General features: G+C 34.2%; 1 protein-coding gene across 1 annotated transcript in view; it reads left to right on the top strand.

Moving 5' to 3' along the window:
- The first annotated feature begins 662 nt into the window (after positions 1–662).
- Positions 663–13,052, top strand: part of LOC127553940 (uncharacterized) — a 31,942-nt gene continuing 19,552 nt past the window's right edge. Inside the window, exons 1-5 of the mRNA XM_051985067.1 lie at positions 663–764; positions 7,475–7,544; positions 9,501–9,603; positions 10,237–10,295; positions 11,335–11,443. Of these exons, the coding sequence (XP_051841027.1) occupies positions 7,502–7,544; positions 9,501–9,603; positions 10,237–10,295; positions 11,335–11,443 (314 nt within the window). The 5' untranslated portion in view covers positions 663–764; positions 7,475–7,501. The remainder of the gene's footprint in view (positions 765–7,474; positions 7,545–9,500; positions 9,604–10,236; positions 10,296–11,334; positions 11,444–13,052) is intronic.

Below are 13,052 nucleotides of genomic sequence, written 5' to 3'. Positions count from 1 at the left end.
CCAAAAAGAAAGCTAGCGCAATTTGCTTTCAAAAGTGAATAAGTACCTTCAAAGAAAGGGAATATTGTAGCACAATTCTTTTTTGTTGAACTGACTCAGTTTCCCTAATTGTTCCGACTCATTTCCCCTAAATTGTCCTGTCTTGGTTTCCCTGAATTGTTCTGCCTTTCCCCCCCATCCTGTCAGAACTGGATTGATAGTCTGTTCCTGCTCTCAGCACTCTAACTCCTCAGTCTACTCCTGTAGCTGAACCATATATATATAGTCATTGAGAACTCTCATCAGTGCTGGATTCTTGGAGAATCATTCAGCCCTGGGACCAAACCATAGATCCATTTGGTCCCAGTAAATATTTCCCTTTCAAGTAAAATATTAAAAACTCTCTAATCTCTATCTTGCCTCAGTTTCTCTGGCATTACAAGACCTATAAGAATTTGAAACTTTAAAAAAAAAAAAACTTTATGTATATGTGATAAGCATATAGCAAACACCTTGAAAGAAAGTTTTGAATCTGGACAGCTCTTGTCAAGTAACACAATCAGGTCCCAGTGATGCTTACTCCCAATAGCTAATATGAGGTGTTGCTACATCATAAAGCATCTATTTTAAAAGTCAACAGAGCAGCTAGTTGGAGTCAGTCCTGACCATAGGACAGTGAAAAAAGGAGGTGGTGTATTGTTGGTGTTCCAAAGATTTTTATTTTTCACATTGGGAAATTGATATTGTGGTGAATTTTCCTCGAAGACACCATTCTGGAATTTTTGGTAGGTGCTGCTTTTCTAACTTACCATTCATTGCCTCACAAATATTATCTTTCAATATTCTAACACTGAAGCCCCTTAAAGCACCCTCCAATTCTTTACTTCTACTTTGTTTTCTTTTACTATTTAGCTACTGCAGTTATCAAAATACTCTTCTTCCTTATATACTCAGTACTTATTTTCCCCTCCATCCAATAAGTATCAATATCTATCCTTCCTTTAAGACCAGGATTAAACCAAAAACAATCTGATTCTACTTGGCCACCAAAAGGTCTTGGTTCAAGCCCCATTTGGTCATTGTTTGGGTCCCCATTGACTCAGATTGAAAGCAAATAGCTTCATTTTTGCTTTGGCCAGAAACCTTGAAGACTTTCCCCTCCCAGATTCATTTATTCAGTTGTTTATTTAGCATGGTTTTTTTTTTTTGGGGGGTGTGCTAAGTAATGGAGCAGATTCTTTGCCTGAAATGCTACCTAGGCTTTATTCACTGAATGGTTTACCTGTCAGAGACCAATTTGAAGACCTTAGCTTATAAAAGTCGAGGTCTCCCTTTGCATCCAGGGCAATTTTCGGGCATCTTGATCTATATCTAATTGCTGGACCCAGAAGGCTCTGGAAGGGAAAGTGAGGCCAGGTGACCTTGTTCAGCCCTCCTTCACCCAAATACACTTCACTTGCATGGCACAGCATCACCTCCCACTGTCATGGTTCTCTTCGAGAACAGAAGGACAAATAACAAAGCAACAACTTTGGCAAAAATCTCTCTCTTCCCGCACTGGCCAGACCTAAGAGATCTGCCTCTTTTGAAAGGCATGGATTTTATTCTACAGTGCCTGCTGGTTTTTCTATCTGCCACCAGTTTTTCCCACTTCAATATTTTCTCCACTCAAGTTGGAAAACAGATCCTCCAGAAGGGTATTCTCAAGTTTTTCCTTGTATTCACTGAAGCCTGATTCCCTATCCAACTCCAAGATTAATTCTCACTTTGCATTGAAAGCTTTTAAACATATTTCCATTCCTTTCCCCCCTTCCCCCCCCACATACACTTTCTAGGCTTCCTCCAGAATTTTTGGTCCCCCATTAAGCCTAAGATCTTACTGTCTGTATCTTTTGGGAGCCAATCTCTTCGGGCTTTTTTCTTTTCACCAAAAAAAAAAAAATTCACCTTCCAATAAGAGGCAATCTGTCCCCTGGTTTTTTTCTCCTCATTCCTGGTATTCTCTCCTCATTTCTATCTTCAAGGTTCCTTCTTCAAGTACACGTTTGAAAGCACTTTTTTCCTAGAAGAACCACTTGTAGAATTCTTATTATTACCAATGTCTTTCATCAATTTCTTGCTTTTATGTAAATTGTTTATATAACATTTTTAGGATATAGTCATCCCTAATAGACTGAAAGTTCCTTGAGAGACAAAATTGTCTTGGATGATCTTCCTTCTTTTCTCAGCACTTAGCACTGTGCTTTGTCTAGGGAAGATACTTCATCAGTGTTTATTAACTCACTGATTAATCTATCATTTTTATAGTTTCTCAAATTCATTATGAATTTACTTACACCTGTTGGGGTTAGATTACATTGACAGAATTGAGATGGGATTCCATGTACAAGATTGACATCTAAGATATTTCATTTGGGGAAGGAATTTGTCCTTTTATTTTGTCCCTATTCTCTTTTGATATTAGTTTAAAAAAATCCTACAAGGTTTTTTTTTTTTTCCTTTTTCTCATTTTCCTAATGCATTATTAAGCTTAGATTTCAGATAGAATGTATTTATGAGAAATATTATCTACTTTCTAATGCATTTGGAACTTTCCTTCTGTTCTATATAATTACAGAAAGTTATCTTATAGAAATATCCAGATTCTTTTCTAGCATTATTAGCGTTTATATTAGGCATCATTGTTTTCTTATAGGTCAGTTTTTCTTCCTAGCAATAAGTTACCAGATATTTTTCTTTAGACCATTTTTCTCAAGGAAAACCTCAGTTCCTCAGAATCATTCTGAGAGGATTTAATGTTCAGGCCCCCAAATATGACTTAAATCATAGAATAAGATCATCAAAGAGAAAGTTACACTTTCAATTTCATTGGAAAGGGAATCAGTGCTTTTAAACTATAGGACTTATACAAATTTAAAATTGTAACAAAAGTAAAAACCTTTTATTTATGTGATCAGCATATATAGCAAAAAACTTAAAAGAAAATTTTGAATCTGGACATCTCTGATGGGTACCATACCACAATCAGGGCTTCATTGAGCGCCACACCCAACAGTTAATAAGAGGTCTTGCTGATGTCATAAAGCATTCTTGGAAATAGACAAAGCAGTTAAATGGTGTCAGTCCAGATAAGAGGACAGAGGATTAGGAGGTATAGTATTCGTGGTATTCCTAGAATTTGAATTTTCACTTTTTAAAAAGTGATATTGTGGGAAACATTTCTTTAAGACTCCATTCTGGAATTTTTGTGAGGTGGTTCACTTTTAATTTGCCAATTATTGTTACATAAGTATTACATTATATTAAGTATTTTCAAAACTGAAATTCTTAAATATTCAACCAGCAATCACCCTTCTTACATATTTATAGACTGACTGGACTACTATTTCCATATTGTTTGAACTTGCTCTATGAATTCTCAATGCTCTGGGTAAAATCAGTTGACAGAACTGAATTTTCTCAGTTCATTAATCATCACTCCCAATAGTAATTAGAGTACTGTTGTGCATTGAAAAAAAACTTTCTTTATCCTAACCATCACCACCCATCTACCTTTTTCAGGTTTCTTACACTAACTCTCCTGTCCATCCATGAGCCTTTGTCATTCACATGTTTTGTTATGCAGTAATATTGACCTATGGGCCTATTCCTCAAAGATGACACTCTTCTCTACTTACATATCTATCTTGCTGATTTCAAAATTTAGCTAAAGGAACCTCCCACACTATACTCCTGTTGATTAACTTCAAATTTATTTTACATATAGCTAGTTTGTACAGAAAATTTTGCATACTGTATTAATCTTGGAGCACTTTTATTGCAGCATTGTCCTTGACCTTCCTTCCTGGCATCAACAACTTAGTACAGTGCTGGACAAATTGGTAGGCACTTATTGAATATGTGTTGATTGATTGATAGACTACTAGTTTTCTTTTGTATCCCATAACCTTAATGAAACTAATTTCTTCAGTTAGGTTCTTTGCTGATTTTGTATACAATTTTCTCAGTATACAATCATGTTGTCCACAAAGGGCTTCAGATTTTTCCTCTCCACTTTGCCTAATATTTTAAAATATTTTCTTTTACCCCTGATAATATTATCTTTTATAGAATTATATAGATAACTCTATAAATAGATAGACTAGACAAGCTAGATAGACTTCACGATTGAATTCTCTTGCATTTATTCTCTAAGCTTCTTGCCTTATTGTGTTACATTTGCCAACTATTATTTAAATACTATTTCATCACATGAAAGAAAAAAGTGCCTTTTAATCTGCAAATTTACTTTTCAAAGTTATCATGTATGAGTGTTGTTGTTTTATCAAAGATTTTTGTTACTGAGTTCACTGTGTCACTTGCATGTTTGTGTTTTTAATATTTTATTTTGTAAACTGTTTTGCAATCCATACCAATTACATATCCAAGTTAATCATATTCAAGGCTATAGATTTTTTTTCCTCCTCAGAATTTAATCTAATTTATATGAAGGCAATATAAATAATATTAGTGTATAGCTCACTTACTTTGGTTTATCATTTCTAAAGTTAGCTGGAAGAACTTTATTTGTCATTTAAAAAATTCATCTGCAGAAGATGAGACTGTTCTTTTTGGAACAGGAGTATTCATCTTTGCTACATCCTCTATAGATGATCAGTTCTCTTTTCTGAATTTAAGTTAATTCAAAACTTTATTTGTTATTAGATGTTATTTTGGTATTTTGTAGGTAATCTGGCCTTTTTTTTTTTGTTTTCACCTTTCCTGGCATAAACCTCTGTAAGAATTTTTTTTATGGATTCTAGCATTCCCTTTCCTGTCACTTAGTCAATTTTACATTGTATTTTAGATAATGTTAATTTGCTTTTCCATATTTATTGGATTTGAAAATTAATATTTGACAATTTTGACATATTGAAAAATCAGCTTTCCCTTTTGTTTCTCAACTTTGGAATCATTTTATTTTCAAAATTTTCTGTGTCACTTTTAATCACAAACTTGAGTGTGCTGTGCTTTGCTAACCTCTACTGGTATTCCATTTTTTTGATTGTAGTGTCCACTTTAATCATCATCTGCTGTTTTATCAGTCCCAGTCCATAATTTTAGCAAATATTTTTCACTGAGAATTCCAGTTGTTTTCTTTCTGAAGTTTTGGTATGGGATTTCATCACCTTTATTTTTTACATTTTTATTATTTGTTTATCTGATATATTGTTTAAGTCTCTTCTGCTTCAGTATCTAATGATTAGTCTCTGTTTTAATGTTTTAATAGGCTCTCTGAATTATTACTTTTGTTTTGCTATGGTATTTTAATGGAAGTTATGTCAGAAATTACAGAAGGTAGTCCACCAAAAACAAAGCCTTTAATTCATGCTAAAACACAAGGTAATGGTTAAGTGGTATGGAATATATATATGCAAGTATGAGATATATGAGATTTGAGGAAGTATAGAGAAGTTAGCAGATTCATCCTTGTCTGTATGTCCTGTTCCTATAATGCTTTAATAATTAAATATTGGAAAGAAAAAGTGAAAAAAATATAGAGATAAAGACATTGTTGATGAAATTATTAGGGCTAGAAACAACCAAAGATACTTATGTCCTCATCTAGACCTCCTTATTTGACATATGATCTTACTGAATCTAACATTGTGTCATTGAAGTCACAAAGTTTCATCTCAAAATATATTGAGAAATTCTTAAGTATCTGTCATCCTTTCATAGGTTAAAGAATTATCCTACAGGGTCATCTTCCTCAAAGAACATTTACATTACAGATGTTGCTTCAAGATGTTTTTCACAATTTCGACCATTATGCTGAAGATAAAATAATGTCACTGAGCAATACAAGCTTTCCAAGATTGCACATTTCTTTTTTTGTTCAGGGTTCTTCTGTCTCTACTTTGGATATTTTCTTTTCTGCTCACCTTTTATGTGGATTGCAACAATTACCTGCCTTCCTCAATTAACTGCAGATAGGAATCCAGAAACAGAATCTCAAGGATTTTTCAGAATTTTGTAGTGAATAAATCGGGAATATATATCCTACCACTTATTCTCTAAAATAGCCCTGATATGAGTGTGATAAACAAATTCAAAAGGGTAGGACCAAAACCAATGAAAGGAATCAGCAGTTCATTGAATGAGTTCCCTCTTTTTTAAGATAAGGCAGTAGAAATAAGTGAATGAATGGTGGTCCTGGGAGCACTTTGATCAGGGTTCCAACAAGCTCTCTGAATTCTTATGTTCATTTCATCCATCAGTGCTGCTTCAGAAAAATTGTTTCAGATTCATAGCAGAGGAGGAGCTGTAAAAAGACTTACAGCAACATTTTTCGTGTTGGTCTGTTAGGTTTCACTAGGTAGGAAGGAGAAGGACCTAGTTTCTCCCTAAGTACTCTTGAGAAAAGGGAAGGGGCTGTTAGACAGAAAAAGAGGACATACGGATCGGTCGAAGAACAGCTTAAGAGGGAACAGATAATTAATTTGGGTGGATAGTATAACGTCATAGTTATAAAGCACAGCCAGATCAGGAAACTCCCTCTACAAATATGGTGTGGGGCTTCTTCTCCACCAAATTATTTTGATAGATACCTAGCATACAGAGTTTCAGGAATTCAACGACAAATTTATTTTAAACAGCAAATATTCTTGTTGGAGTTAGAAATGATGTTCACTGTCCTTCAGGACTCAAATGGACTCTTCTTCACTTGCTGTGTGATTCTAGGCAACTAACTTAACTGCTCTGATTCAGTTATCTCAGGATTCCAATAAGAGTGTGTCATGTTTGATGGATCCAATCTCGAAATTCCATGTACCCCTAGGAGATCCTATCAATTTTGCATTCTTCTAAAAATCTGAAGTTGTCCCCACTCTATGATGGAGCAATGACTGATTATAGAAAAAAATTCATTAGATGCTATGCTGTGCTTTTTCTTTTTTTACCCCCTTTATAATGATAGAGAACTTTTTAAGCTATCTATGCATTGTGAGTATGTGTGGTATGCTCACACACACACATTTGTCTATGTATGAAAACAGAAATTCAATTTCTCACAAAGGACACCAGGAACAAGAGAACATAGAGAATCATATGATAAGGGGCTGCCAGGTGGTGCAATGGATAGAATATCAGCCCTGAAGTCAAGAGAACCTGAGTTCAAATCTGGCCTTAGACACTTAACATTTCCTAGCTTTGTGACAGTGGACAAGTCACTTAACCCCAGTTGCCTCAGGGAAAAGAAAAAGAAAAGGAGAATCATGATATAGGAAGAGAAAGTGACAGTTATTTTGGAGAGAAAAAAAAGTGAATTTGATTACTTTTCAAGGGCCTTTCAATAGATAATGCAAGGTCATTATAAAATGAGTTCTTTTCTCATGTAATTTCATAAGAATTTCTCTGTCTGTCTCTGCCTTTGTCTCTGTCTTTTCATATATTTTTTTTCTTATGTGTATTTATGTATATATACACACATATATATTTCTACTTTCATTTCAAGGAAGGTCTGTGAAAAGTATCTATACAAATGATGGAAATGGAATTAACTGCTTTCCTGAATAAAGAGAATGGTGAGTTTATTAAAATGACATTGACATTTACAAATTTTATATATTTGGTCATTGATACAAAACTGAAACTCAATCATAATTGATTCTGATCAATAGCAGCCTAATCTAGAAATATTTTAATAGTCATTCCCCTAAATTAATAATATATAATAAGAGTTAGTTCCCCAGAGATGAACCTTTGTTTGACAAAAACAATTAGTAAACTGAAATGTCCAAAGACCATTCTTGGCCATACTGGGATAATCTATCTTAATTGCTGAAAAAAAAGTTGCTGCCATTCAATCCCTGATCCATACCAGTGTCTAAAAAACCCAGCCTCAGAGGTTCCTTTTCTGAATGACCTTCACTTCTGATAGGCAATGGAATCCCAGAGGACTGAGAATAATTATATTAAATGACCATCTATATTAAGTAAGTTAATTGCAGATTAACCACATAAAATGTCATTTATAAGCACCTAGATTTACAGGCTGCTTGAGGCCCAGGACCTTGGTTTTTTCTCTAATTCCTTAGCCTCAAAAAGCATCTGTAATATGATTTTTCCATACTGGTAATGAGTTACAAAGCAATTATCTTGAACATGTTAGATGTCTGTTACCTTTTAAATTGAGAACTGAGAATTATTGACTGTATATTTAGGCTAACTGACGAGTAATCCTTTTGTGTTCATGGGTGATATTCTTTGGTTAGTAACACCACTGCAAGGCATCAGTGCAAGAAAATTGCAGTGAAATATTCCTCCACTAATGCTTACAGTCAACCTTTTAGAAGCCAGTTACCATAGGGAATTATTGCCTGACAAATATTAGTGCTATAAATGATTTGGAATTCATGGTAAGCTTTCTGTCATACATTTTATTGGAATTGAAAGGCAGCTAGATGGCCCAGTGAATATAGACCACTAGGTTAGAGACAGATCTTCAGGAGGTCAAATCCAGCCTCGGACACTTTCTAGTTGTGTTGATCCTGTGCAAAGGCACTTTAAATCAGGTTGGCTAAAGTTCCTCCTCTGTTAAAAGACCTGGAAAAGGTAATTAAAAAGCATTCTGGTATCTTTGCAAAGAAAATTACAAATTGGATAATGACTGAAAAAAACTAAACAGCAATAACAGATGAAGAAAACATTTACAGGGGCAGCTAAGTGGTGCAGTGGATAGAGCCTCACTCCTAATGTCAGGAGGCCCTGAGTTCAAATTTGGCCCCAGATACTTAACACTTCCTAGCTGTGTGATCCTGGGCAAGTCTTAACCCCAACTACCTCAGCAAAAAAAGAAAACATGTGCAGATTTTACAGAATTACTGTTATTTATAGCATTCTAGGAATAGAACATGACTCCTTGAAGACAATTTTGACTTAATAATAAATATCAACCCCAAAGGACTGACATATGTTAGGTTTCAACACCTTTTTAAAAATTTTTATTTATTTAACACACATTACTTCATGACTCATGTTGGGAGAAAAAATAGAGTAAAACCACAAAACATGGAAGAGAGAAAAAAACAGAAAAAAGAAATGAACATAACATGTGTTGATTTGCATTCAGTCTTTTTCTGGACACAGGCGACATTTTCTGTCCAAAGTCTATTGGGATTGCTTTGAATTACTGAATCACTGAGAAAAAAAGAACCTGTACAATGTATTTCATGGAAAATTCTCCAGTCTTTCTAAAATCAGATTGTTCATCATTTTTAAAAATAGAATTCAACATCCTTTTCACATTGTGAATTGTCTACAATTGACTTACAGTTATTATAATTAATGAATTTTCTTTTCCTGTTAATTGTTATCATCTGTTAGGTAGGGGATATAAGCACTGGGAATTTCCACTGTGGAAAAATCTTTAATTAATCCTTTGTGTAACAATTCAAAAATGGATATTAGGAAATTGACTGATAGATCATTATTTAGAAAAAAAATGAACAAAGTTATATTTAAACCTTTTATTATTGCAGAAGATAGAAAAGCTGGTTCAACCATATTTGGAAAAAACAAAAAGAAAAAAGCTGAAGAAATAACACTCCTTGTTCATGACAGCACAAAAGAAACATACACATGGTAAGCTTCTTTTGGAATCCTCTAAATTGATTAGAATTAACTTTGTCTTGAGGCCCAATATACAGATTGCATGTGACCATTTAAAACAGATTATATACTTATTCAAAAAAACTCAATATAAAACAATAATCACAAAATACAAAGAAAAACATTATCTTGAAGAAGAGAGATGAGCAGAAAGGTGCCATCTCTACCTAGAGTGTGTTTATAGTCATAAAAATATCATCATGGCATTTCTAAAAAAAGCTTTTTACAAAATTCAATACACTGACAAATGTTATAGCCAAAAGATCACAGATTGAGGTACTCTCATGTATCTAATGCATGTTGCCTCTATGTCTGTGTTTAAGAAATTCTAAGTTCCAAGAAATAAAATCATTATTTTTACTATTTAGGCTGCAAGAATGAAATCCAATGAAACAACAACAAAAAAAAATTAAGCATTAAAATTGATGCTTGAAAGAGATGTTCCATTTTCAGAGAATTGAGGTCCTGAATAACCTCATTCAAGTTATTCTACCACCTACCTGCCCCTAAACAATGGTTTTTTAAAAGGTCTTTTGCTCAAATTGGGCCTTATCTGCCTTTTAAAAAAATGAGGACTTACATTTCATGTTTTTGTTTTCTTTCAAGGGATTCTCCAGTGGGCCAGATATCTTCCAAAGTGGAACAAGAGTCATCTGACAGTGGTGGTGAGTTTTTTCACTTTCTCTTAGATTTGCTGATTTCATTATATAGCAATCATTAGAGAATTGTTGGGATTCAACCCTTTTTCAGTGAAATGCATTCCTAAATGCAATTAGGAGCTCCATTCAGAAAAGAACACTCTTTTATCCCAACTAATTTACAAGGAGCATCTAGATGGCATTGTGGATAGAGCAACAGCCCTGAAGTCAGAAGGACCTCAGTTCAAATCTGGCCTTAGACACTTAACACTTCTTAGCTGTGTGGTCCTGCACAAGTCATTTAACTCCAATTGCCTCAGCAGAAAAAAAAAGAAAAATCAATTAATTTGCAATATAGGAATAATCAATAGCAACAATCTATTCAATATAATATCCCAAACCTTTTGTCACTCTCAAAACCTTAAAGCCACTCTTTAGCTTACACAAGAGTTTTACTACTTAGTTTTTTCCCACATACTACTCACACCTCATAAACCTCTCCCCATTGAACAAAATCATCAACACCTGAGTTTCCATTTCTTCCCTCCCTTCCCCTTTTTCGCAGGAACTTAGTGCTTAAAATTATACTAACTCCTGTCCAGTTACATTATGGATTGAGTGGATGTTTTTGGATTATTTAAGTAATTTATTTAGATGATGATTATTATTTAATAATTTTTTAAAAGAATGTTTTCTGCTTAATGGGAAAGACTGTGTCCTTCATCTTTTCTTACTTATACCCATGAAGAGTAGATGTTTTATTTATATTTCCCAAAATGAATTTTAGTTTAAAAAATAGCACTTCAGGTCTAAATAGCTACCATAGAAAGTCTTAGATTCCAGTGCCATTTTAATTTTTTGGAATATTGAAGCAGTTAACTTTTATTAGTCCTTTGAGTTGATCATCCATGTTTTAGGGGAATTAAGGGGTTTAAAAACTTGTGTCTATATCACAATTACGTTACATTACATTAAAAGCCTATTGCCTTAAAAATTGTCTGATATTCTTTTTGATTAGCATTTAATTGCTTTGTGGGTAGACCTTGAAATTATTTGTACTTAACAGATGAAGGGGGCCTGTGGTTTACAGCTTCTGTTACCAGTGAATACTGCAATTTGCATAAACCAAATTTCAGAAGAAATCCTGATGGAGGAATAACAGACGATGAAAAAACGTGAGTTTCCATTCTTGCCCCAAACTTTATGAGTATTAGCTCTGTGGTGAGGGCCTAAAAATGTTTTGAATACATCCATTTTTTACAAAGGAAAATTATCTCTCTTTTTTTAAAATTTTATTTTATTTAATAATGACTTTGTATTGACAGAATCCATGCCAGGGTAATTTTTTACAACATTATCCCTTGCACTCGCTTATGTTTCGTTTTTTTCCCCTCCCTCCCTCCACCCCGCCCCCAAGATGGCAAGCAGTCTTATATATGTTAAATATGTTGCAGTATATCCTAGATACAATACATATTTGCAGAACCGAACAGTTCTCCTATTGCACAGGGAGAATTGGATTCAGAAGGTAAAAATAACTCGGGAAGAAAATCAAAAATGCGCAAATAGTTCACATTCGTTTCCCAGTGTTTCTTCTTTGGGTGTAGCTGTTTCTGTCCATCATTTATCCATTGAAACTCAGTTAGGTCTCTTTGTCATAGAAATCCACTTCCATCAGAATACATCCTCATACAATATCGTTGTCGAAGTGTATAATGATCTCCTGGTTCTGCTCATCTCATTTAGCATCAGTCCATGTAGGTCTCTCCAAGCCTCTCTGTATTCATCCTGCTGGTCATTTCTTACAGAACAATAACATTCCATTCATATACCACAATTTACCCAGCCATTCTCCAATTGATGGGCATCCATTCATTTTCCAGTTTCTAGCCACTACAAAAGGGCTGCTACAAACATTTTGGCACATACAGGTCCCTTTCCCTTTTTTAGTATTTCTTTGGGATATAATCCCAATAGAAACACTGCTGGATCAAAGGATATGCACAGTTTGATAACTTTTTGGGCATAATTCCAGATTGCTCTCCAGAATGGTTGGATTCGTTCACAACTTCACCAACAATGCATCAGTGTCCCTGTTTTCCCGCATCCCCTCCAACATTCATCCTTATTTTAGGAAAATTATCTCTTGCAAAAATCTATGAACCTTCAAAAACTTGTCTCTAAGTGACTCCTGTATAAAATTTAGAGGGCACTGCTACACAAACAACATTGACATATATTACCTGCGTCATTTTCTTTTTTTTTTTTTTTTAAAGTACGTATTTATTTTTGCATGATCTCTGGGGTTAAGTGACTTACCAAGGGTCACATAGTTAGTTAGTGTTAAGTATAAGAGACTAGATTTATACTCAGGTCCTCCTGATTCTAAGATTTGATGCTGTATTCACTATACCATCTATAGCTGCCTCATTGTTTTTATTCTTAAAGTTTTTCCTACATTCTGTATTTTGTATATTGACTGAGTAAAAGTTTTATGATACTTTCAGTTGCTCCTTGGGATCTGATTTTTCTGAGTAAAATTGCATCTATGGTCCTAAGAGTTGAACAGGACTTTATATATGTCACTGACTCCAGTGATTGAGTCAACTGGGACTTAGAAGTTGAGGCTTAATTATTCTCCTGACACACAGCACACAATTGACAAGTAGATTGACCAGAGGAGACCAAGTTCTACCTTCCACGGCATTATCTTACAACACAGTACTCAAATATTTTAGCTTAAGGAAATCCTACATAATTCAAGTATTCAAATCTATAATGATT

The sequence above is a fragment of the Antechinus flavipes genome, chromosome 3, assembly GCF_016432865.1.
Source record: "Antechinus flavipes isolate AdamAnt ecotype Samford, QLD, Australia chromosome 3, AdamAnt_v2, whole genome shotgun sequence".
Taxonomy (NCBI): domain Eukaryota; kingdom Metazoa; phylum Chordata; class Mammalia; order Dasyuromorphia; family Dasyuridae; genus Antechinus; species Antechinus flavipes.
Note: the sequence above shows the minus strand (reverse complement) of the source record. Positions and strands in the feature narration are given on the sequence as shown.